The 26,798-nt window shown below is 34.7% G+C and overlaps 1 protein-coding gene across 5 annotated transcripts in view; it reads left to right on the top strand.

Annotated features, from left to right (window-relative positions):
- The window catches only part of LOC111045476, an 853,815-nt gene that overhangs the window by 802,924 nt on the left and 24,093 nt on the right, over positions 1-26,798 (top strand). For 3 of the 5 annotated variants that reach the window (XM_039441688.1, XM_039441687.1, XM_039441689.1), the window contains 5 exons: positions 696-960; positions 11,587-11,818; positions 13,251-13,525; positions 15,237-15,487; positions 16,687-17,001. In XM_039441688.1, the coding sequence (XP_039297622.1) occupies positions 696-960; positions 11,587-11,818; positions 13,251-13,525; positions 15,237-15,487; positions 16,687-17,001 (1,338 nt within the window). Of the gene's footprint in view, positions 1-695; positions 961-11,586; positions 11,819-13,250; positions 13,526-15,236; positions 15,488-16,686; positions 17,002-18,370; positions 19,617-26,798 lie in introns of those variants that run through there. The other 2 variants (XM_039441690.1, XM_039441691.1) reach the window with 2 other exon arrangements.

Raw genomic sequence — 26,798 nt, 5'->3', positions numbered from 1 at the left:
CCTTTTCTTCCATGAAAGAGATTATTTCTTGTTTTAGATCCCAAACTTGTTCAGAAACTCTTCCTGCACTGAGCCACCTCACTTTTAAATAGTAGAGTACATCAGAATATTCAGAATCCAATGAGTCAATAAATCAAGTCCTGTTATTTTTCCCTTTTTATTCGTTTTTTAAGGGGTAATCAAAACAACGTCGCGGGCCGGATTGGACTAGCCTGCGGGCCGGACTTGACCCGCGGGCCTTTTTTTCCCATCACTGGCTATAGTAGCTTTCCTGTCACTTCCTTTCCACTCAAGATTTCCTACAGGATGCCCGTGTATTCCCGTGAACAGGAGGAGAAAATCTTTGAGAGGGCACTTTGTGAGAAGCTTGTGATTCTGGCACTTCTCTCCCTGGATGAAGAGACAATACAATGTTTGTGAGCTTCACGACTAACCTCTCATCTTGATCTTAGTTTTTGTCATTGAGTTTTCACATTTTGACGCAATCTATTCAGCAAATGCTGCTCACAGATAGAGACTAATGAATTACTTAATTACTAGTGATGTGCTGTATTTCTCCATAATAAATAGTTATTGAAGTTTGGAGAATAATAGATGACAACATTAACCTCGTTTACAGTAAATATTAGGCCCCTACTATAGTTCCATTTGTGTGAAATTGTCATGTTTAACATCACATTTCCATGGTGTTGCAGGAAATAAGCATCGTTCTTCCAAGAGAAGCTATCCTGAAAGCCAGCAATGAGCAAGTTATCAGAGTTCAGTTTGTGTCTTATGCAAATCACAAGCTTTTTCAATCAACCAACGAATTCAAGCACTTCGATGTGGATAAAACCAACAAAGTATTGTCAGCTGTAATATCTAACACAACTGTCACGAATTTGACAGTGCCTGTTGTCTACAAATTCCCAAACGTGAACTCCAACCATAAATATGTTTGTGTTTATTGGGACCCTGAAAGTAAGTAATATTCGATCAAATTATAGCATACATCATCAAATAAACATATTCGAAGGTATAATATCATATATCATTATACCATATCATACAATATTATACCATATTGTACCATTTACCTTCACCATATATATGTTAATATATTTTTGATCTCGACAGTTCATGGAGACAGTGTTCATGTTAATAACTCAGAATAATATTCATACACAGCTCAACCATTTTACATTTGGAACTGGAGTGATTGAGCTTCAATTAAGTTCAATAAAATATATATGTTACATGCATGTGCACCACATCTTTTTATGAAGCAATAATTGGTGGGATGAGCGAAAAACTCAACCTACTTATCTCTCTATACCTCGTGTTTCTCTAGATAGTTTATTATTAGAGCAAATACCATTGATTCAACAAAATCAATGAAATATATGTTTTTAAAATAATCGTATGGCTTTTATTGGTGGGGAGCTCCCGATGGAAGTTCCACCTCGCTTGAATATATCATTTGAGCCGTCAATGGGACTGTCATACTTCATCCGGGACCGACTGTTTAATATGCCCATCCGAAATATTTTTTTTAAATTATGTTTTCAAATTGTGAAATAGATGTTTTTCAGCTAACACTGGAGCAATTGAGGAAAACTAAATCCATTCTCAATAAATTGAAAATTATCCACTATCAACTATTTTATTCATTACATATTATTGGTAAATTCAGAATAAGTAAACTGAAAACATAACAAATACACACCAGATACAGATATGATGTGAATTCCTCCATACTGATGTGGAACTAAGATCTTTTTTCATTGCCCTTGGATTTTTTATTAATTAAACTGAAATGCTACATGATAATCTCTTATGTGATAATCTCAATACCACTGATTTTATATTATCGGAACTACTCATGTTCTTATAACAACGAGTTCTGCAAATGAGATTCAATATTGTAAAAGGTTCTGGTGGCAGCATCATTTATGAATCATTCTCTCATGTCGAGTTAGAGTTGAGCAGCCGGCAGAGACGGTCGTGTTTTTGCGTTGCTCCGTTATCTAATCGTTGAGTTGTTCGTTTCAAGTGAAAAGTTGAAAGTGTAAGTTTCGTTTGCTGCATATTCTCGTGAATTGAGAATTGTTTTTACAAACTATCGTAATTATTGCTGAAAAATTAATTGCAATCGCGCTAATGCCCAGTTAAGTCCTTCACGAATGCAGACGGACATAAAAAGTTATTGTTCACCTTCCGGTTCTGCAAAACGTAATCGGTCAAAGAGTTCACCAGAAGCAGTCCTGCAAAGTGCTAAAAAACAATTAATAGTAAAAAGTGACATGGAGTTGGGAGAATTTAAAAAGTATTTCGAGGTGTTCGAAAAAAAATTAGAAGCTATGGACAAAAAGCTTTCAGACGTGGCGACAAAAAGTGATATTTCTTCCCTCAATTCAACTATGGGATCGATTATAGAGGACAATAAGGTAGTAGAAGAGGATATAAAAACGTTGAAACGTCAAAATAAAGATCTTCAAAAACGTGTCGTCGGACTGGAGGATCGCAGTAGGAGAAATAATTTGGTGTTCCGGGGACTACAGTGTGATGAAGCTGCTAATTGGACAAGCATTATTAAAAATTTCTGTGTCGAGTACTTGGGTTCACGTACAGACCTTTGCGTGAATAGGGCTCATCCTCTGGGAAAATTCAAAAAAGGTGGGCCAATTATCGCACATTTTCCAATGGACAGTGATATCAATTACATTTTGGATAATAAGCATACTAATTACTTTGTTCACAAAGACTATTCGATTGAGACCAGAAATTCTAGAGCCAAGCTACTCAGACTAAGAAGAGAAATACTCAAATTATTCCCAGACGAGAATGCATATCTCGTACATGACCGATTAATCGTGAGACAACTAACATTCAAGTGGGACGAGGATTGCGGTCTTGAATGCGGAGGCGAGGATGGCAGAGCCAAGCTGGAAGAGATCGTCGGGGACCGAGCTGCGCTGATTTTGAGCACCGTGAACGAGACCACCCAGGGACCACCGTGAGACCAGCAACCAATCGATAAATGAAGTGAAACCGTCAGCCGGAAAATGGACAATACTTGTGAGCTAGGGATAGTTGTGTATAATGTGGCTGGTTTGCGAGGTAAGCCTTATAATGATTTGTTCATCTTTCTAAGAAAATTCGATTGTTTTATTTTACTGGAAACATTTATTGAAGAGGAAAACCAGGAAGAGTTTATGGGATATCTAAAGGGATATAAGGTATTTTGGGATTATGCAATTAAGGAGTGTCGAATGGGCAGAGCAAAAAAGGGACGACTTTTATGCTATAAAGAGACCTGTGATGATATTAATATGAAAAATATAAATGATACATTAATTTCAGAGATCATAAGAAATGATAGAAAAACTTACATACTACCGATTTATCTCAGTGGAGGGTCCGAGAATGAATGGAATAGGGAATATAATTGTCTATGGGATTATTTATCTGGATGGGATGATACTAGTAATTTAATTATAATGGGGGATCTAAACGGTAGGGTGGGTGATTTGCAAGTGATCCCACAACATGTTATTTACGAAGATACTAGAATAAATTGTACTAGAGTTACCAAGGACATGACAAGTAATCGTAAAGGGGAGAAGATAATAGAATTATGCGATGAGTTCAACTTAGCTATTATGAATGGCAGGATTGAGGGTGACGCGCATGGAGAATTCACTTATATCAGTAGCAGAGGTATAACAGTAATTGATTTGTGCTGTGTTTCATTGGAGTGTCTAGATATTGTTGAAATTTTTTGCGTAATCAATGAATGTTTCTCAGATCATATGCCCATTTGCGTAAAGTTGAAACGAACAGAGATTGAACGCGATTCTGTAAACCCCATGCTGCCGAAATTGAAATGGAAACGATTAGACGATTATCAGTATGCTTCAAAATTATCAGAAAGAGCTAGTCGATTAAGTCATATAGGCCTACCTCAGAATTTAGATAACGCTATGGCTGTACTGAATGAGCTTATCATCAATTCGGCAAGCGATAAATTGATACCTAATCACAATAAGAATATGTTTAGGAAGCAAATCTGGTTTGATAGAGATTGTGAAAAATGTAGATTAAAAATGTTTTCCCTTTTAAGATTGTTTAGAAAAACCAGCTCTGAAGTAGTAAGACACAATTATTTGAGCGCGACCAAAGAATACAAAGAACTATGTAAGGAAAAGAGAAAATTATTCTTGAGAGAAATAGAGCTCAAATTAAGATCAATAAGAGACTCGAAAAAGTTTTGGGAACTGATAAAGAATTTTAGAGGTGTACAGCCATTGAATGTGTCATGTATCACGTCCGAAAATTGGGTGAGACACTTTCAACAACTGTACTCGCTAGCAAGAAGAGACACAACTGATTATGCAGCACCACTAGTAGAGGATTGTCATCTGGATAGAGCTATTGAGATGGATGAGGTACATTCAGTTTTGAACAAACTACGTGATAATAAAGCCCCAGGAGATGACAGGATACCAGGAGAATTTTATAAAAAGTCACCACTTGAATATAGAGAGCTACTATTGCAGTTTTTCAATAATATTTTTTCGAGTGAGACCGTGCCTGCGGCTTTCACTAGTTCGATCATATTCCCTCTGCATAAAAAAGGCGATAATTCAGTTGTTTCTTACTTCCGCGCTATAAGTTTTGTTAACTCAGCTGCTAAAATATTTGTAGGAATATTACTGAAAAGAATAGAGGAATGGATAGAAAGCAGAGGCGTATTGGAGGAGAATCAGGCGGGATTTCGAAGAGGATATTCAACAGTAGATAACGTGTTTACTCTTTACAGTATAATAAGTTATAAGTTGAACATTGAGAAAAGAAAAACCTATTGTTTCTTCGGGTCCGTATCACAGAGACAAGTTCTCACAGAGACAAGTAGTGTTTTTGAACGATATTAGTGTCACAGAGACAAGTTTCATAGGAACAAGTAGTTTTATAAATGGCAGTCTCACAGGAACAAGTTCCCACAGAGACAAGTTGAGTCTCACAGAGACAAGGTGAGTCTCACAGAGACAAGGTGAGTCTCACAGAGACAAGGTCTGTTTCACTGGAACAAGTAGTGTCAGTGGAACAAGAAGAGGGGTAGAGTCCCATTCGAACAAGTGTAGTGTCACAGAGACAAGGTCAGTCTCACAGGAACAAGGTTGTTGTGGTGTGTTGCCTACACATGAAGATGAAGGCATTCCATTTGCTCTAATAAATTGGATGTCATCTGTTTTTTAATATATATATATATATATATATATATATATATATATATATCATATATATTATGGTGACATGAATAGAATAGAATGACTGCCTTTATTTTTCTTAGAAAGCGAAGTTAGGGCGCAGTCGACCCTCTCTTACACTCAACTCTCTATCAAGTATTATAACAATACGAAAAAAATAAATACAAATAATATGATTAAAAACAAACAATAGTTAAGTTATCTACTTATTTAAAATAATAACAAATTTTAAATTATTGAAAAGAAAGAGAAAAAAATGACATTGAAAATAATACATAACAATGCTGAATGATAGTATTTTCTGATACTTCATCACTTTAGTAAAAAATAAGACACTACAGAATACAATACAGTAGACCTACATAGCAACTGAAGTGTTTGCTATACATTTCATTTCCTACTTATTATCACTATGTAAATCTCGAAGTGGATAAGTAAATTACATTATGATTTATTTAAATAGTAAAATAGAATCTTCCTTCAATCAACAAACAACGTCACAAACAACATTCCTCCAATCCACGTGACATACATATATAAATATATAATTTACATATGTTAATAATGTGGTGACATCATTTGAAGCCAGCTTTAAACGTTTCTCCTGTGGAGAAAAAATGATGAATTTAGTAGACTGTTTAGTGGATCCTAGACATTCAGATTCAAATCTATACATAACAATTGATTCCCCTTTTCATCCAGGATATTTGTGGTTTCTTAAAATTTTGATTTATTGACCGAGCGAAATGAGTTCTAAGATTCAAGTCGACGGCTTTGCATTTCTCTTTATGTTTATATGTTCCGCAATTACGGCTAAACGCAGCAATAGATTACCATGAAATTTGACAGGTATATTTCTTTTTAAATTGTGCCTCGACGTATATACAAGGTTTTTTGAAAATTTTGCATTTTAAGGTTAATACAATAGGTAAAGTCTCCTTCGAACGCCAATATTACAGTAAAAATCAGAATAGAATCATAATTCATAATAATTCAGCTGTTGAGTGGATTTTTAATTGCATGCAATAACGCATGCAATTAATATATCAATGTAACTTAGTAATAAATCAGCTGTCGTGTTGACTATTCATTGCATGCAATGACGCATGCAATTAATAACGGAAAGAAAAGATAGTATTTTCTCTCGACCTTTATCTGCTTTCAACTCGGTCTGACCTGTTGCCAGTAAGTTGAAGGAGATTAGATTTTGATGTTAGCATATTTTTGATACACTAACCCCAACAGCCATTAGCCGTTTTCACACCGACATCTTGCCGACACAACATACAAACAGGATTTACTCTTATGGACAGTATGAGACGAGGCTGTGTTTTATACCTGCGCGAGGTCTACTGTTCATAGAACTACTAGTCCAGGATTAAAATGTTGTTTTACCAAAATCATCAAATATTTAATAATTCGATACAATGATACATGCACAAATGTAACGCTGACTTGCACCGAGGTAGAATCAATTTAATCTTAAATAATTTGAAATATATTTCAAGTTGTTAGGCTTCATTAATTCATTGAACACCTATTTTATCATTATGTGTTATCAGAACCTATTAGAATTATGTAGATTGCCTTTAATGAATAAACTGAGTTCCATGTAAATGTATTATTTCCACCAAACTCCAAAATAACTATTTCAATGTGACTTTTAATTGTTCAGTCAATATAAAATAATTTTGATTCTGCAGTAACTTATACATAAGTGATATCAATGTAAGAAAGAACAGATTATATACTTCTAGATGAATGTAACAATATTGGAAAGATGTTATCGAACGGTATTTGAATACACCCCTGACTGTTACTGTATGGGAGTACCACCAGTAATTTATAAGTTTTCAATTCGTCAAAAGAGTGGTTATAGATAAAATAGTGTACTCAACGGTTATAATCTTCTTCTATCTATATTTTTTCTTCTTATTATTGTTCATCTTCTTCCTGCCGCCAAAGTGCAGTACTTTATACCTGGCAATAGAATTTTTAGAAATAGAAGCATTTGGTTAACTTTGGTTTTACGCTTCAGTGAACAAAGTCTATGAGCAGGGTAGTTCTACCTGGACACCACCGATGACAAATTGACCGGGCTTTCCAGAAGTACCTAACGGGAAACATTTGCTTTGTTTCATGGAAGCAAGGCATTGTAATACTGAATGAGTATTTATAGTTCTATAAAGCAAGGCCTTTTGGTTCTAATACCCGAGACGTCAGTCTGCAGATTGTTGTTATGGAATGCAGAAAACTTCTCTCACCAACATTAGACAATAAATGCTGTTTCAAAAGATTGAAAAGATAGCATGCCGCTTCCAAAATCTATGGATATGGTTTATGTACTATATATATATATATATATATATTATATATATATATATATATCTGTGAGTGTAGCGTAAGGGACACACTATTATTCCTCACCCACCATATAGCATATAATATATCGAGCTCTGTCACTCCCACTCAACCACATCACTCTCTTACACATACCCTTTCCTTCGGGCTCACTCTCTCTCACTCTCACTCTCTCTCTCTCTCTCTCTCTCTCTCTCTCTCTCTCTCTCTCTCTCACATGATAATGAATTAAAACGCAGATTTCTGTCTTTGACACTAATATCATGCTTTAGTTAGATCAATAATGTTTCAATTGCCATCTAAATCTAGGTGAACTATTTGTAACACATAAACTAATAATTAAAACCACCCTAAATAAACCTTGATTAGTCCCAACCGATATGGTTTACAGTAACTTTAAGGACATGACAATAAGACAATAATTGTGGGTTGGAAACGTAATTTTGAATATTTATTATAATAAAATATAATCCCATTTTTCTGGTGCTCCAAACTCGTTATTAATAATAAACCTACAGTTTAAGAGCCATCACTGATAAATATGTCACTTAGTATAAATACAGAAGAACAAAAATCATAAACCTTATTCCGGGACACTTTCTCATTAATTCTTAATTCTTGTATAGCCTATGTGTGTGATAAACGAAATTTGAATTTGAAATCACAACATTTTTTGAAAAACATACAGTTTTGAATTACGTGCTTATTCTACGAAAATTGAAACCCCTTTTTAGCTGGCGTCTAGAAATAAGAAATATATTGACCGATAAATACAAACAATTTGGATGTAGATTAGGCAAATAGGCCTTGTCTAAAGGATTCAGCTTATAGTCTGTTATACAATAAATGAGCAATTCAATTCATAACATCTTAGTAGTCATCTTATGAATAGTGTAATCATTCATCAAATCAGTCTTATCAAGTCATAATTATCATCACCCAGTACAATTGAATAAATTAAGTCATACATTGAAAAAAGACATAAACTATTTATAAACTCACAGCACTGAATATCATATTTTCAACAATTTGAAAATTAATTTACGGAACAATAAGCATTTTCATTCAGAATTACATTTAGTGCGTTTTTTAATTTATTCAGAGGCAAGTTTCTTCTAATATAAGATAAAGGCAGATTATTGAACATGGAGTACACTAGATAGGAATAAATTTCAAGCTCTTACTCAATCTGACATTCTTCTTCTCTAAGTGCCTATCCGTTCCGGATGTTGGCTATCAGCATGGCTATCTTGATTTTGTTGGTTGCAATTCGGAAGAGTTCTACTGATGTTTTACCGAACCACTTCCTCAGATTTGCCAACCAAGATATTCTTCTTCGACCCGGTTTTCTCTTGCTGTTTATCTTGCCTTGAAGGATCTCTTGGAGTAGCCCGTACCTCTCTGTGTTCCTCATTATATGTCCGAGGTATTGGATTTTCTGGCATTTTATGGTGTTTACCAACTCTGCTCCCTTTCTCATGCGCTGTAGTACTTCTGCGTTCGTGACTTTTTGTGTCCAAGATATCCTTAAAATTCTTCTGTAAAGCCATAGTTCAAATGCTTCAAGTCTTCTGGTGATTTCTTTGTTCAGAGTCCAGGTTTCCACACCATACAGCAAAACAGAGAAAATGTAGCAACGCATGAGTCGGAGCTTCATTTCTAAAGACAAATTGTGGGATTTGAAGAGTGAGCTCATTTTAACAAACACTGAACGGGCTTTTTCGATGCGACACCGGATTTCTTGAGAGTTATCCCACTTCTCATTGATAATTGTTCCTAGATAATTGTACTGCTTCACTCTTTCTACCCTAACTTGATCGATGTAAAGGCTGGCTCCAGCAATGTTCTCTTTACTCACTATCAGAAGTTTTGTTTTCTTTGTGTTTATTTCTAAACCATACTGTGAGCTTATTCTTGTTACACTGTCCATCAACTGTTGTAATCCTTCAAGACTATCTGCAAACATGATGGTATCATCCGCATATCGTATATTATTCAAATTTGCACCATTTATCATGATTCCTTCTTCCATATCACTGAGTGCTTCTCGAAAAATAAACTCAGAGTACAAATTAAACAAAATAGGAGACAAAACACAACCCTGACGCACCCCTCTCAATATTTTCACTTCATCAGTGTGGCTGCCATCAACTCTCAAAACTGCTGTCTGATTCCAGTACAAGTTTGCGATTATATTCAAGTCTTTGTTATTCATTCCTATTGCCTTGAGTATGTCAATCATTTTAACATGTTGAACCCTGTCAAAAGCCTTCTCATAATCAATCAAGCATGCAAATACATCACAACTGACATCTCTGCACCTTTGGAACAATACTTGAACACTAAATAGAGCCTCTCTTGTTCTGACATTAATCTGACATTAGGAGTTACAATACTCTAGTAGTCCAGATAACAGTAGACCTCACTGAACATCCTTTGCAATGTGGTAACGAGAATATTCAGCCATCTACTAGAAATGCTATCTACTAGGAATAAAGTCATTGTAATAATATCAGGGCTTTTATAAAAGGTTTGCCAATGGCCCCACTAAGAAATCTGATCAGGCTGGTTGGAGACTTCCAATCAACCATACATTACATTACATCACATTACATTACCAGGGCTACCAGACATTGTTTTGCAGTAGTCGTACTATATCATAATGGAAAAAGTAGATCGATGCGTCCACATTTTAAAAATGAAGTAACAACAGCAAAATTTGGTATAAATAGTGTATGGCGTAGGCTTATCTTAAATGACGAGGTACCAATCTCTAGCAAGTGGCATGCTTATAATTCTACAAGCAGAGCAGTGGTGACTTACGCGGCTGAGGTGTGGGGTTACGTGCAATCGGAAGAGTTGGAAAATTTTCAAAAGTTTTTTATCAAGAGATTGCTATCCCTACCAAGAAATACGCCGAACTACGTCATTTACCTTGAAGCTGGAGTAGATACAATGTGAGTGAATACTTTTGTCCTACACTTCAACTATATATTGAAAACGCTTGCGCTGCCTGAGCATAGATTTCCGCGAATCCTCATTGAAATATTCATCAGGAAGAAACACACAGATGTTCAATGTGCAATAGTCAGGAAAACGAGGACATGTTTCATTTTTTAGGTAGATGTAAAATTCTAGGAGAGATAAGAAAGACATGGTACAATGAGTGGAGACTGGAAAGAAGAGAGGTCATAAAATACTTGGATGGAAAGAATTGGAAACTTTTGGTGGGGTATTTGAGGGCGGCTCTGAGGTATAGGAAGCAAATAATAGAAGAGTTCAATTATTAATGCTTTAATTTTTATCCTCTAACCGTTGGTCATTCTCTCTGTGATAAATGGATTGTTTTATAAATATGAATCTTTGGTCGTGTATACTACTACCGAGCATCCATCACATATAACAGTAATATTAATTAGATAGAAACTGGTGTATTTTTTTTTAATTATTTTTTTTTTATTAATTTTTTTATTTATTCTTTTTCTCTATCCTCATATGAATCAGGTGATAGTTCAATATTTGACATTTAAAATCTATTCTTTCAAAGACAGTCTGTTTAGTTATGAATCGCAAACCAAGCCAATTTTATATATTATTTTTCATTATTACTGTATTATATAATTTATGAAAGCTTTTTCTTTGTCTCAAGAGTTAAGTATTATAATTATCAAGTTCGGCTCAACTTCGGCTGACGGCAAAATGCCATGCCTATGAACTGTTTACTTCTGATTTACTGTTTATTATTATTTCAATTTGTTTCTTTGTTTTCTACATTGAGAACTGTTTGAATCGTTTTGTTAAATAAAGTTCATTTCTATTCTATTCTATTCTATTCATTCTTTCATGTCACTAAACATGTTTTAACGCAGGTGGTTATTTTGTAGATATTTTTTCAGTTATGTGTTGTGTAGTTTTGTGTTTGTGTTTGTGTTTGTAGTTATGTATATCATGAATTACAATGAAAATAATTATCCAGGTTTGACATGGATGACATCTGGCGTAACAACCAACCAGACTGACAAATGGGTGAGCTGTGAGTCCACTCACTTGACAGCTTTCTCTGTACTTCTGGATCCCACTCCAGACGCCAATCATGTTGAGTCTCTCTATTCTCATCACGAAGCAACTCTCACCACAATCAGCTACGTCGGAGCCACTCTCAGTATTTTTGGATTGATTTTCACAATCTTGACCTATGCTATGTTCAGGTATGTTCGCTATCATTAAATTACCTACAAACTATCCTAACTTACCATGGCTCGAAATATTCAATAACTTAATCCTTTTTCGAATTTGAATAATTTAATATATTGTTAAAACAGTAATATGAATATTAAATAGAAATATATTGATTGATCAGTTTCTCTCATTATACTTAAATGAATCATCATTATTTTAATAAGTGGTACAAGTGCAGGCTATTATACTAATGAGATCTCTCACATTTAGTAGCTACATGATGCACCTTCACCAGTGAACAGAGCAAACCAATATTATATTTCACACTGTTTACACTATACACAGACGTTGTATAGAATTTTTTTTTTACAAAACAACCAGTTATGTATTGGACATTTTCATATTAAAGGAAGTTTAAATAAATTTTCAGAATCTTATAGATTGAGAATTAGTCTATATACGTCAATAAGAAGCATAAACATTCAAAAAACCTCCTTATGCATCGTTTATCAATATATACAAAAATATAAAGAATGAGGTATCAAGACTTGTTAGGTATCATTTCTGGTAGTAAGACTATTGAACATAAAAGGCTATATTGGACTATATAAGACTGTTCTATTATATATTTTACAGTGTGATCGTTTTGAACAGGGAACAGTTCTTAGCCTGTTGTTTCCAAAGTGAGATTGTTTTTTTTTTTATCAAATAAAGACCAAGCAGCAGAAGTTCAATATAAATTAATGTATTTCTTACCTCTGTGATTTCATAACCACTAACTCTGAAGCTGGTCCACAATAAAATAAAGAGCACTTTGTTTGTTTAAAACGTCCATACAGCTGTACTTTTTTATTTTGTTTCATTCACTCCATGTTACATGGGTGAGTGCAGCAGGCAAAGCCTAAATGAGAGCACTTATGAAAATATTTATTAATTATTATTCAATAAAAGTGAATTACAAGTATCAGAGTATTAAGTATTTAAAATCGATTGTAGAAACATAGGAGATCAAAGTATGTATCGCCTTATCAAAAGTGAATTATTTAGAAAAGTGAATAATATTTTTTTTTATAAAATTAAAAAAGTAATTTAATTCACTTTGGAAGTATTTTTTTTGTAAATTTAAAAATGATTTTTGTGTATTTTGAATTGTAAATTGACTTTGTAATTCAATAATTTTGAAGTTACACATAACCTAGCTACATTTGGACTGTTGTATAAATTAGAATTGGAACTGTTTTGGGCGTAAGCCTGTGATACTTTCCTGTAAGTTGTGTGACTCTCAATGATTATATAAATAAAAATATGGTAATAGTATCAAATACACTATTCCTCAAGTATAGGCTACACGCTACACGCTACAATGATCGCTTAGATGATAAATATGCCAATAATTTATTTTTGATAATTACCTTCTGATTTTGTGTTCAATACATTCTCACAATATATTTTGCATTTCAGGTGCTTGAATCGTGACAGATCTGGAAAAATACTGTTGAACCTATGTTTGTCACTGTTACTGATGAATATTGCATGGCTGATGTTGTTGCTTAAGGAGCATAACTACTTAGATCAAAATGACATTTGCATGGGAGTGGCGCTCGCAATACATTACCTTGTACTCACATCTCTGGCTTGGATGTTGGTTGAAGCTATAAATATGTATCAACTACTAATCACTGTTTTCGCCTCAGTCGAATCTAGATTCATGTTGAAACGCATAATTGGAGCTTGGGGTGAGTAGAGCTGTAATAGTCTTTTAATCCTAGTATTGTTTTTTGTATAACAATAAATGAAAATGCACAAGTACAGAATGTACATAAATATAGAAAAATGTGATAGCTCACACAGGCTCGGGTGTAGGACTTCGACCTGTGGGGGAGAATGCTCAAATTGAGGCGGTCCTCAGGGGAACCCCTCCTCACGGTTCGAAACCTGCACCCGGAAAATTGTTGAAACTTTTTAAAAAGCATTGAGAGCTTTATATTTTTCATATTAATTAGATTCTTGAATTTGTTCATATTGAAATTCAAAAGTCATGGTACTTATTTTTGAATGCTCATTTTTTTCAAATACCACTACTTGGAAAAGATATTCTCCCACCCCCTGGATCCGCGCCTGAGCGCACATAGAATTCAAATTCAAATTTCACGATTAGATTTCCTTACAGAAACTATAATTTACTATCCAAAACAATAAAATTTATCAACAAGGTAGGAATATATTATTTCAATAAACATAGGAGTGAAGAAGTTTATGCAGTAATATACAGGTATACTGTAATGAAATATTCTAATATAATACATCATTGATCGTTGGACATTGAAGCACCCGTGACAACTGTGTATTAACAACAACAGCTGCAATGAAAAAGCATTGCTTTTTCCAAACTAACGGGTGTTTTTTCCTAGAGGTATGGAACTTTAATTTGTCATTACTGTACAAGCTGGCGACTGACTTAACAGTTGTTAAGTATTTTTCAGTTTTCTTTGGAAATTCATCATGAGTAAACTCACCCCTGAACAATGCTTGCAAATTAATAGTGCAATTTTATTTCGTAAATAACTGTTCTATGCGGAATACGTATCGCGCTCTACATTCATTTTATCGTCGACAAAATCGTCCATCACAGTAATTATTCCGATTAACCATGGAACGTTTCCGCACCACGTTTACTCTCATTGATAACTCTCATCCCCAGAGACTCCGTACGGTGCGTACAGAAGAGGCTATTGCTACTGTAGAGCGTAGCAGTGAGGAATACCTGAATGAGTCTATCCGCCATCGAGCACAGGAGTTGGATATGTGTCCATCCACTTTATCAAAGATAACTTTTTCATTCCTGAATTGAAAAACCATGATGTCCAGGAGTAGGGGTTCCAATAAGACGGCATAACATGTCACACAGCTCGTGCCACAATCGATTTATTGAAAGAAACGCTCGGTGACAGCTTAATTTCACGTTTTGGACCTGTGAATTTTCCTCCAAGATCTTGTGATTTAATACCGCTGGACCATTTTCTGTGGTGCTATGTAAAGTCTTTGGCCTATGCGGATAAGCAACAAACGCTTACCCATTTGTAAGACAACATTCGACTTGTTATTGCCAATATACATCAATGTAATGCATCAAGATTATCTTTCGATTAAAAAAAAAAAATTATGTCAATCGAATAATCCATTGTTTTTTTAATACAATTTTAATTTCTATACCTCTGAAAAACACCTGTTATATTTCAATTGGTTTTAAACTATCATTCTTGAGACTGTTTTCACGTTACTTTAAAATGCTTTTTTCATTTTTATTCATCTTCCAGATGCACTGAAAGAATCCATTGCAAATTAATTTGCTTATCTTTTATCTTTTTAGCTCTAAAATCCTGAAGTTGAATAGGGAAGAAAACATGAAATGTCTTTTCATGGAGGAAAATGATGTGTTTGTTCTAGGAATTCCGCTGTGCATTGTTGGAGCGACGATCAGTTACACAGGTATCAATCAATACACGTCACCTGACTCGAAATCATGCTTATTCTCTTCTGAAGATAAAAATGTTTTTTACATCGCCTACATCGGACCAGCATGTGTCATACTCATCGTGAATTTTGTAGTATTTCTGAGAGTGAGTAAAGTGCTATGTATGAAGAGAGCTGTGGGGAAGCACAATCTGAAGGAGAAAGGAGGAATCACCATGGCCCAGGTATTATGATTATTCAAGTTATAATCAAACTTTCATTCATCTTTTTCATTCCGCAAATACTTACTTTACTTAACTTACTTTTTCCTGTCTAAGCAAAGAAGCATTAAAGTTGTGTCCAGGATTGTGTCAGTGGCATTTCCCTGCCACATATCATCGATGGTGCAGTTTGTTGGGCAAAGGGCACACTCCAAAAGGTGTTGAGTGTCCTGAAGTCCACCACACTCGCAGTTCAGGTCGCTGGGCTCTATTTGATGCCATCTAGCCCGGTTCACTCATGTTGGTGCAACCCCAGTTTCAAGTTGGTTCAACAGCGCCCATGTTTGCTAGTCCAGGTCAAGTCCTGAAGGAGTTGATGCTTGTTTTGGGAGCCATGAAGGTAGATCGGCAGATGTAGAGACCATACAATCCTTACTAGAAGCCTTGAAGTTTCTAGTTTTTAGCCTTGGTTGCTCCATTTGGTACAATGCATGTCAGGTATCAAAAGTTTGAACCACTCAATGTATTCCGTTTCAGCTTTGCGTACTCCCGGTTTTTCAATGCCTGCTGCTCCCTGCAACTTTCCAATTGGAGTGAATTTCATGTACCCTGTTATTATTAGGCGGCAGATTTTATTAAGTGCTGTGTCGACCTTCTTGGTCTCCGTGATTAAAATAATACGGAATAGGAACTCAAATATAAATTTTATAAATTCAGGGATCGAGTTCTTCGATGGCATAGAAGTGAATTTATTAATTCTTGGATTAAACTCCATCACTTATTCAAATCGAGCGTATTTTGCCAATTCAAAAGTTTGAAATAATACATTGATTAGGTATTAGTTAATTCAAATTGTCTAAATGTGGATAAACTTTACCAAGGTACTGCATAAATCTTGCCGCAAATTCCTAACACTACTATTTTCTATGTTTGTTGAGTTCATCTGACTCCTGCCACAATTTCTATACAGTATGATCATGAATAATGTTGAAAACTCACTCCACTTGTGAGAAAATAAGTTTCTTTGACACAGACATAAGTCTGTATGTTAGGAGATGAGAATAATTTACAAGTAAACATAACAATTAGCCTAATACAAATGACAGTTTGCAGACAAAATGCTTCCTGACATCCTCAGATCTTGAATGGTTTACAGAATAATGTGAAATGTTCATTAAAATCGATATATCATTGATGAGTTATGGTTCAAATGTGTGTTGCAGGTGAGAGGCGCATTCACCGTGATGACTCTTCTAGGCGTCACCTGGGTTTCCGGAATTTTCGCTGTGGGCAAACTGAGACTGATCTTCCGCTACATATTCTGCTTGTCAAACTCACTTCAAGGCTTCATAATCTTCATTGTTCGATGTGTTCTCTACCCGGAGGCTAGAAGCGCTTGGGCCACTCTATTTCGTACGGGAAGTTTCAAGAAGCATCGCGGCCTCACCAAAACAATGGGAGGACAATCGTCTTCACATAGCCAACATACAACTTCAAGCACTCAACATACCAGAGTTTCTGCAAAGTCTGATCTCATGGTATGATAAATTTTCTATATTACTGTTTCCCTTCCCTCTTTTATTATCCATGTCATTTGTTGATTATAATAATTGTAGCTGTGGCTTATATCATACTGACCGCCAATAGGCCTACCCCTCATTGCATCATATTTATTAGAGGTATCATGCTGACTAACATGCGGACTAGCTGACCTTGCAAGTTGGAATAACCCATTAAAATCAAATAATCTGAAATGGGAACTAATTCATAGCTATATTGATTCCGTTTTTCAAATTTTCCGATAAATTCATTCATCCTACTCCAAAATCCAAATTGATTCTACAGATTATTCAAAACTTGAATCTGGCTACAATCGGTGGTCTCACTCACAATATTCAACTATAGTGCATGAACATTATTCAGACTCAGCTACTATTGTCACATTCTTCTTAGCTTTTGATGATGAGGGGACTTTACATGAAGTCTTACCTTATTATTATTTCTTCTACTATCAAAGACTATATAGATATTCAATAGCTTCATCAACATAGACTTATCAGCTAATAAATGTTTAAATATCATTATTTATCCATCTCTCTATGGTGCAAACCAATACCTACCATTATTTTACCGTGATATCGTTACTACTTACTAGAATATCGTTTGAGTAAACAACTTGTATCTGCGCATGAATAGTCTTTTCAGAGTTAAATTTTCAAGTATTCATTGTTCAAAACTTTTCTTTCTGATTTGATTCGTTATAATTGATGGATAAAATTTGCTTGAATTGCTTTAGGTGTATTCACTGCTTTCCACTTTTTTTAAATAAATTGAATAGTAATCTATTTGGTCTTTTCATGAATTGCATTTGTATGGAATCTCTATTATAGGCCTACAATAACTATCATTATTGACTCTCACAAAGTTGATTTTCATAGTTATAGTTCGTTGTAGTACTATCATGGCACCTGTGATCTCAATCACGATGATAGATACTGGCTAGTACTCATAATATAGGATTATGCATTTATATTTTCGAATTTCTCCATCCCACCAGCATTACTGTGTTTTTTATAAGGGCGCTTACATAATTATTATATAATAATACTTGGCAGTAGTGTGATGTTTATTATTATATGGATTTTTTTTATTGATTCTGTAGATTTTAATATCGCTGATGGTATTGAACTGTTATTAAAAAAAAGTAAATAGTACCCACAGCTCATTCAAATTCATTCATTCATCAAAAATACATTATTTTATCATTATCATTTCATATTATATATCATTCATATATTATATTATACAGTTATGTTTTTTCATTTCTCATGCACTGTATTGTATAACCATACAATAATTTTTAATTATCATCTCATTATAATTATTTTTCTTCTCATATTATAACAGGTGAGGCAAGCGTCAAAGATGAGCGTGAATACAGCAAGACTCAGATTGTAATCTCCCCAAAATACTATCAATATTTCCACAAATGATGTAGAAATATTATCCTTGTCCCAACATATGTAAGCTATCGAGGGCCTGTATAATCTATATTACCATATTTATCAAAAAAGACTGGGAAAGATAGGCAGCCTATTCTTCGTGATAAATTATTTAGGTATCTCAATAACTATATTTTCAGTGACATGAACTATAATGGAGTCATTGAAGCTTTCCCCACTTTTTGAATATCATTGTATTATATTATAATTGATTTTCCAATGTGATAATGTTTACATCGTAAAATATATTTTATATTGTTCCTTATAATTGACGAATACCACTTACCTTAAAGTCATGTCATTGAAATGGAAACCATATAATTAGTGTAGTTTGTTAATTTATATTCAAATTTATTCATTCAATTGGTGGAATTATTTCACAGTAGCCTAATTTTACTTATTTTTTTTGAGCATGAAAAATATCATTATGCGAATGTCATTACTAGAACTGAATATTTTTGAGTAGTAACTCCATCAAAACTTCAGAAACCCCTGAAATAATTGTTCTAGAAAATAACTTCAAAAAAGATTTTCCACCCTTATTCATTGTTCATTTGTTAATGAAATGAAAACTAGTTTGTAAAGAAGATTCCAAGCGGAAAATATCTTATCAAAATTGATGCGATTGAAGTGGCCTGGAGTTTTTTTGCATCTTTGAATAACTCCCCCAACTACAAAATTGTAATATAATTTATTCATTACAAGGGATATGATTTATTCAATTTTCATCTCTATTCTAGAGTAAGCTCATGGTAGTCTTGGGCACGTTTTCGATCAGATTCATCATTGTCTATTTTATGGGCAGTAATTTTTTAAAAGGAAGATATTGAAACTCTCTTCAATTCCTGATAAATATGATACAAAATGCATTTATCTTATAAAATATTGGATATATGAACAATATCCTTTCAATACATTCATTTTATATAATATTGGATGTGACTATTATCCTTAAGTGTATTATATAGGTAAGATCTATCTCTATATTCGCATTATTCATAAAATGGAAAATATCTCATCAACACATGCATTTTTTCCAATCGGTCACCTCTGACAATATTCTCTAGTGTTCATCAGTCTTTGACAATAGTTGGATCATTTCGTTTGTATGAACGTTTAACAGAATTTTTTATTAAAATTCAATTGATGTTGTTGTTTGTTTCATTTATCCTTGCGTTATTCTGTTCACATGAATTTTATTTACATTATTTATTTGCACTTTTCTATTCCATGTATTCCCAAATCATTACTATTCGAAATTGCATACTGTACTTCATGTTGAATGATTAAAGCCAGCATGCATTTCATCACCATGCTTGTTGTTATATTTTACTATTCTCATGCATCTTTTTTGGAGACCAGAGTGTGCAGTTTCACATTGTTTCTCAAGATACATGTCAATCTCTATATTATTTAATGCAATACCTTCCCAAATAAATTACTTTAAAATAATAGTCAACATTTCAAATGTCTCTTACCAGACCTGTCATGATCATTTATCCATATAATAGATCTCTGACATTATTTGAGAACTGAGTTATTTTCCCAATCAATAGTTTCAGTAACGCTTTGCCAATCTGTCAATAGTTAAAGAATAAAAATTGTATTAGAAAGAAAATTGAAATAATTTTTATGAACTGTCAAGGAATAAATTGGATAAGCCGGTTTAACTTCATTCAAAAATTTGATATTACTACTTTGGCAGATTCATAACTGCTAAAGTATATTAATAATTGAAAATAAAGATAATAGGATAAGCGTACTCCATGCTTATGAAACGTTCAACTGTACTGGTGATATTTTTTAAGTATTTCGATTTCGAACCTATTAAATTAGCAAAATGGAACAAATTCCTAAAGAAAAACTGTTTTTATCATTTTTACTTTTTGAGATCAAATTTTATTTTATTTTGTGTAAGGCAATAGAATTTTACTTGATATATAAACGCCTAATTTTGATATCTTGAGGGAGATCCATCATCGAATAAGTAACAAATATATTTATGGAATTCAAATTATATATTCCCTAAGATAATCTTCATCTTATATCAGATATCTGATCTGTCATATCTGATTTTGTGGACTATCAATTCTAGGGAAATTTATTGCATTATTAAAAATAAACAATAGTTCTTCAATAGATGAACAATATCTTGGAGAATTCATATGCAAAATATCATAGGTTTATTTGCTATTATTGGGTAATGGCAGATCTCGCTCGAGATTTCAACTTTGGTCACTCATATTAAAAAAATTGATATAAGTAAAGCGTTTTCTTAGGAGCTCGCTTCATTCTGGTTAGTTGATAGTATTCAAATTCAAATACGGTACTTCAAAAATGTCACCAGTAAAAGTTTCCAAAAGCATGGTGCACAGCGTGGTACTGTTCCACTGTGGCGTGAAGGTGTGATCCAGTGTGGTACTAGTCCAGAGTACTCAAATCAGGCAGGTAACTACATAATTTTAATTGTACAAATGATTGCTCCTCTTGGCGACTCTCAGCTCACTCATTTTTGAGTGCTTCAAATGACACCAATGAAACGCTCAAAGTTAGCGGTTTTCTGCATTTTCACATTTTTAAACAAATGAACAGATAAAGTTCAAATCTATTACAGAGGCTCAGAAGTCTAAAACCTTTGAGTAGAGAGGGCTTCCAAATTCCACCAAGTGTAGGAAGGTGAGGAACGACTCAACCTCAACTTGAGAGGTATAGCAGGTTATAAGTCTAAAACTCGATGTAAAATACAGGTTTAGTTAGTTTGGGTAATGTCAGTGCTAATTAAGAGGGTTTATTTTCTCCTATTTTTCATTACGCTTTCGATTCATTCTCCAGAATTTTCAAGTCGGTTAGAACTTGACAGGCTTGGGTCTGAATGTTTTGTAAGTTTCGTAGATCATTTGTACATTGAATTTCAAATACACTAGTTCGGCACGCAATAATTCTCATATCTTAATCATGTCTCACTACGTGGAAATGATATTTTTATCAAATTTTAGAATAAACAAAGACTTTTTCGACCGAGCGCTATATATAGCTTTCTCAAGAACTATATAATAGACAGAAAACGTTCATATTTGATACAGAGGACTTTAAGAGTCTTAAAGTCTGTATTGAATATTTGACAGGATCAATCGAACTCAAATGAAGAACGCAAGCGAGCGAAGCTAGCCTGCCACCTGGTAATTCATATTCCTCCATTGATTATGAAATTTCCATTGCACCAATCACAGTGATCTTATTAATATTGGATTTTGATCAACTGTTCAAAAAACTTTGGTATTTGTGTTTGCTAATTCAAAAAGTAATTCGATTTCTTTACTGTTACATTATAATTATTCTCTAACAACAGGATATACAGTGGCATAGGTAGGCCTCAAGGAGCCCTGGGGCAAAACCTTGAACTGTGGCCCTCTTTATTTAGAATACGAGGTGTGGCTATTAAATAACAGGACTGACGCTGCAGTGGAACAAGTGCGCATATGCACCAACCAACATTGACCTACAGCTGTTTAGTTTGAGACTTCCTCTTCAGAATGCAGTTAGGCTTGTTTCTGTAAACAACTTCATTAAGTCATAACCTTCATTTACGTTAGTATTGTTATTTTGTTTTGCCAGAAAAATAGTTAGGCATAAAAATAGAGCAACAAATTGTTATTAAATTTCACTTTTAACTTGAAAAACCTGCTACCAAAACCTATCATTTACTGGAAGTGTATGGCAGTGAATGTTTATCTCGGTTGTGTTTTTGAATCTGAATGGTTCAATAGTCCAGTCAAATGGTCGTTTTTCAGGAAACAGCCCCAAAAGAATCTTTCTCGACGGATCTATATGTAGATATAGATATGTATATGTATATAGATATGTATAGATATACGGATCTATGGGGCGCTGAATTCGAATCTGGAATTTGCTGAAACGCCAGAAGGCGACTTCACCCCCAAAACCACTGAAAAACCCTAAAATTTCATACTTTTTTATTTTTTCCATTTAATCTCAAAAACTTCACGTTTTTGGAGAAAAATCATTCTTAACAAATTTAAAGATGATAAAATTTTCAATAAATTGAGTGTACACGCAGAATTCTACCGTTTTTGGTTCTGGAGCTACGAATTTTCAAAAAAAGGGTATTTTTCAACTGGTTTTCAAAATTATGCAAACCTACAACTTCTACTCTTTACAACTTAGATATTTTTTATTATAGATAGAAAACCACACATCACGTGAGAGAACAATTCATTCTGAACAGGATTTTTAGGAATTTTCGAATTGAGTAGTGGTGGGAGGGGAAATACACCCAAAAATAGAAAATCATGTCCTACATTCAAAATACAAACTTTTCATTATAATACCTTTTCAAGGCCTTGCCAACCAAAAAATACATATTTCGGCTGGAATCATCTCACGAGGGTTATTTTCTATCAGAATCACCCGTTAGAAATATTTAATTCCAGTATTTCCTAGTGGTGGGGGGGTACGTCATAAGGATATGTCAAGGATCAAAACTTTAAATAATTATAACTTTTGACAGAATGATCAGATCTCCTCGTACTAGAGCTGATTCTTCTCAGCTCGTCAAGGCTGTTCAAAATCATGTATCATAACTGAAATTAGATTGAAAAATTCCTACTTTAGTGTATTTTAGCCCATATACAGAAAAATAGCCAATTTCTATATTCAAAACTGAGTATCTCGGTAACCCGGAATGATAATAAATAATACTTGGTCTTGACTTGAAGAACAGAATCCCCTCTTTCATGTCAGCTGAATGAATTTTGAAATATATAATCGTGAAGTAAGATACGTTTGTTTCAAAAAATCAAGAAATTTGCGATATTTTCCTCATTCTCACAGTCTCGACTGTTTTTCGATAATAAACAGTCATGCAAGATGGATTTAATGCCATATAGCTTATGGAGCATGTAATTCTCTTTCATTTGAGACCAATCGAAGGTTTCTATCATGTATCTTACTCGTTTAAGAGACTCTTGAATAACAGTAAATCGCAGAAAAAATGAAAATAATCATTTTTTCAATTGACTGTAACTTTTGAACGGTATTGGAATCATAAAAACGATTCATGGGAGCGAAAAGAGGAGATTATTCTCTACAACCGTGACTACTCTTTCGATTTTTCATTTCGTGTTTCTCAAGATTCGAAACATTGAATATGCTAGAAATGTGTGATATCTTAATCATTCTTACAGTCTCGCATATTGAAAGTTTCGTATCTTGTGAAACTCTTCAGATGAAAAATCCAACCTTGACTACCTTTTGGATTTTCTCATTCCGCGTTTTCTGTCAAGCGGTTCCTGACCAAGTAGGCCTACAGCACCCCGGAGGCTGCTAACCCACCCTACCGGTGTTGCAGGGGGCGAAGCCCCCTGCCGAGCGCGAAGCTCGAGTCTGCATTGAAAGGTACGAGACTTGAATCAGTAGAAGCTGTTCAAGAGAAAGCAGCAAGAGCCCTGAAAAAGTTCACAGAAGATGATTTCCAGCACTGTTTCCAACAATGGAAATTTTCATGGAGCGTTGCAATGGAAGGGGTTTATATTGAAGGTAATAATAGGTAATCATGTATAAAATTTTTTTCTATTGGTCAATACTATAGCCATCTAGTCTAAATACTAATGAGCTAATTTTTTCTATCCTAAATTACTACTTGAGAAATTGAACAGTGAATTTCTCATTAGGAACTCTTACTGCTATTCTTATATATACACTTAATATATATATATTTTAATATATATATATATATATATATATATATATATAATATATATATATATATATATATATATATATATATATACACTTAATAATTATATACACTTATTGACTGCACCAGAAGCTAGATTCACTCAATCACTGCTCTGCTCTTTCTCTGGACACTTGAACAAGCACTACAAACGGTTTCCTCCTTTTGAGCCTCCGCACCAACCAACCATTGTCTAGCAGCTGGATCGCCTCGACGTTGTCATGTTGATAATTTTAGTTATAACAAGCATTAAACCCTTGGTCAACGACCGTCAGGGTGAGGTTTGTCATGAGTAGACTCCATACAGAATTACACATTCTTGTTTTTCAAAAACTTTTCCCTTAGTGTTCATTCAACAGTTCACAACGCACTATGCATTGAACTCTGAAATCAAGTAGTGTCTGTATTTCCATGCACCAACACAGTATGCACCTATCTCTAGCCAGTCGTCCCCGTTTAGGTAGTTCTTCAGATCTTCCCGTGACAATGCTGCCCTGCCAAAGTGTTGCCATCTGAACTCGACGAGTATGGGACATTTTCCAATGAAATGCGTGACATCCTCCTCCTCCTTCCTATTGCACAATGAGCAGAGTCTGTTCCCGTTGAATGAATACTTATTGAGTCGGATCAATTCATTTCTTGCTTTGAAGAACCACTTGATAAATTGAAAGCTGGAATTTTGAGAAATGTAATCATTCCAGTGATTGAGCTCTCGGCGAATGGTGTACTGCTGGCTCATGGCGACCCGCTGCATCTGTTGATCTCGCAGCTTACTTCCAATCCTGTCAATCGTCTGGTCGATGTTCAAGATACCTGCTGCTATCTCCTCCCATGGAATGCCAAATAAGTCATCCAGCATCCTCCAGTCATCATACGGAAATAGCCTTCTTCGAATCATCAATTTCAATAGCATACATGGATATCTTCCTTCATGCAGATTCGAACATCGCTTTACAAACTGAAGGTGTAGCCTTATTGTATGCAGGAAGATTGGACAGACTCCGGTCTCCAGAAGCAAAGCCTGATTCGAGGTGTATGATGGGAGACAAAATACCTTGGAAGAAACGTTGGATACTTTCAACCACATCATAGATTCTTCCTCCCCACACCTGTGCTGCATAAGAAATTACAGACCTTCCTACTGCATTGAAGATTTGTAGCTTTGATTTGAATGGTATCCCATCATTAAGAAGGATATAATTGAAGTGATTCATAGTCATCTTTGCTGAGAGTGATTTTTCTCTAAAATGCTCTGTTAATGATAGCTTTGTGGACAATCTTACTCCCAGATACTTATGCGAGTTAACAACCTCTATTGGCCTCTCCTCAAAACACCACTTTTCAAGCCTCCCCTGCCTTCCACCGTTTCTGAAGATGACGATTTTGGACTTTTCCAGGTTAATCAGCAAGTTCCACTTTCTACAATTATCCTCCAGTACTCTAATCATTCTGGTCATACTCAGTTTATCAGATGCCAACAAGACAATATCATCAGCATGGGCAAGAATTCTAATATACACGTTATTCAGTCTTATTCCTCCTTCCATATCGTCCTCTATGTAATTGAGGAAGAGGGAGAACAGAATTGGGCTAAGTAAACAGCCTTGCTTGACACCTGCCTTTGTGAAGAATCTATCGGACAGACCTTCAGAGCTCCATACCCTGGCTGATGTGTTGCTGTATATCCTCTGGATAATCTTTATCATCTTTGTTGATAAACCTATTTCTGATTGAAAAATAGCGCATGCCTGTCCACTCTATCAAATGCAGCCGAAAAATCGACGAAAAAGGCATAGACTTTCTGCCTTTCAACTGCTAGGTGCATTTTAATAATGACCATCAAACTGAAGATATTGTCCACTGTTGAGTAGTTCTGTCTGAAACCCGCCTGGAACTTGTTCAGGATGTTGTGATGATGAATCCACGTTTTCAGCCTCTCCAAGATGAGACCAGTAAACAGTTTTGCTCCAGTATTACCAAACGATATTCCTCTATAATTGGAAGCTTCCTCTGGATCACCTTTCTTGAAGATTGGAAACACAATCGAAGTAAGGAAGTCCTGTGGAACGACATGAGAAAAGTTGTAGATGCTATTGAAGACCTCCAACAATCTGTTCATGAATACTGTTGGAGCATTCTTGTAAAATTCGTACGGAATTCTGTCTTTGCCTGGGGCTTTGCCATCCTTTACGTGAAGAATCACCTTATCTAGTTCCTCCTTTCGAAACGGTGCATCTAGAAAGTCATCGCGCACATAGGGTTCAGGATACAACATTCTATCAGCCAGTACTATTGGATTCAACAAAACTTTGAAATACTTGCTCCTGCCATATGTTGCTTCTTCTTCAGTTGCCTAACCAGTTTCCAAAAATCTCTGGAGTCTCTCACCGTCTTAAAACTATCTGCACATTTCTTCCAGTAAGCCTTTTTCTTTTCTCCACAGAGTCTTTTGTATTCCGAGTTCGCGTGAATGTACTGCCTCTTTATAGCATCTGATTCAGTTTTTCTGTACTCATTGAGTAATTTGAAGGTTTCTTCTCTTTTTCTATGGCATTCCTTGTCGAACCACTCAGCTTGC

This window comes from Nilaparvata lugens, chromosome X, assembly GCF_014356525.2.
Source record: "Nilaparvata lugens isolate BPH chromosome X, ASM1435652v1, whole genome shotgun sequence".
Classification (NCBI taxonomy): Eukaryota; Metazoa; Arthropoda; class Insecta; order Hemiptera; family Delphacidae; genus Nilaparvata; species Nilaparvata lugens.
The sequence above is the reverse complement of the archived record's forward strand: the minus strand, read 5'-3'. Positions and strand labels throughout refer to the sequence as shown.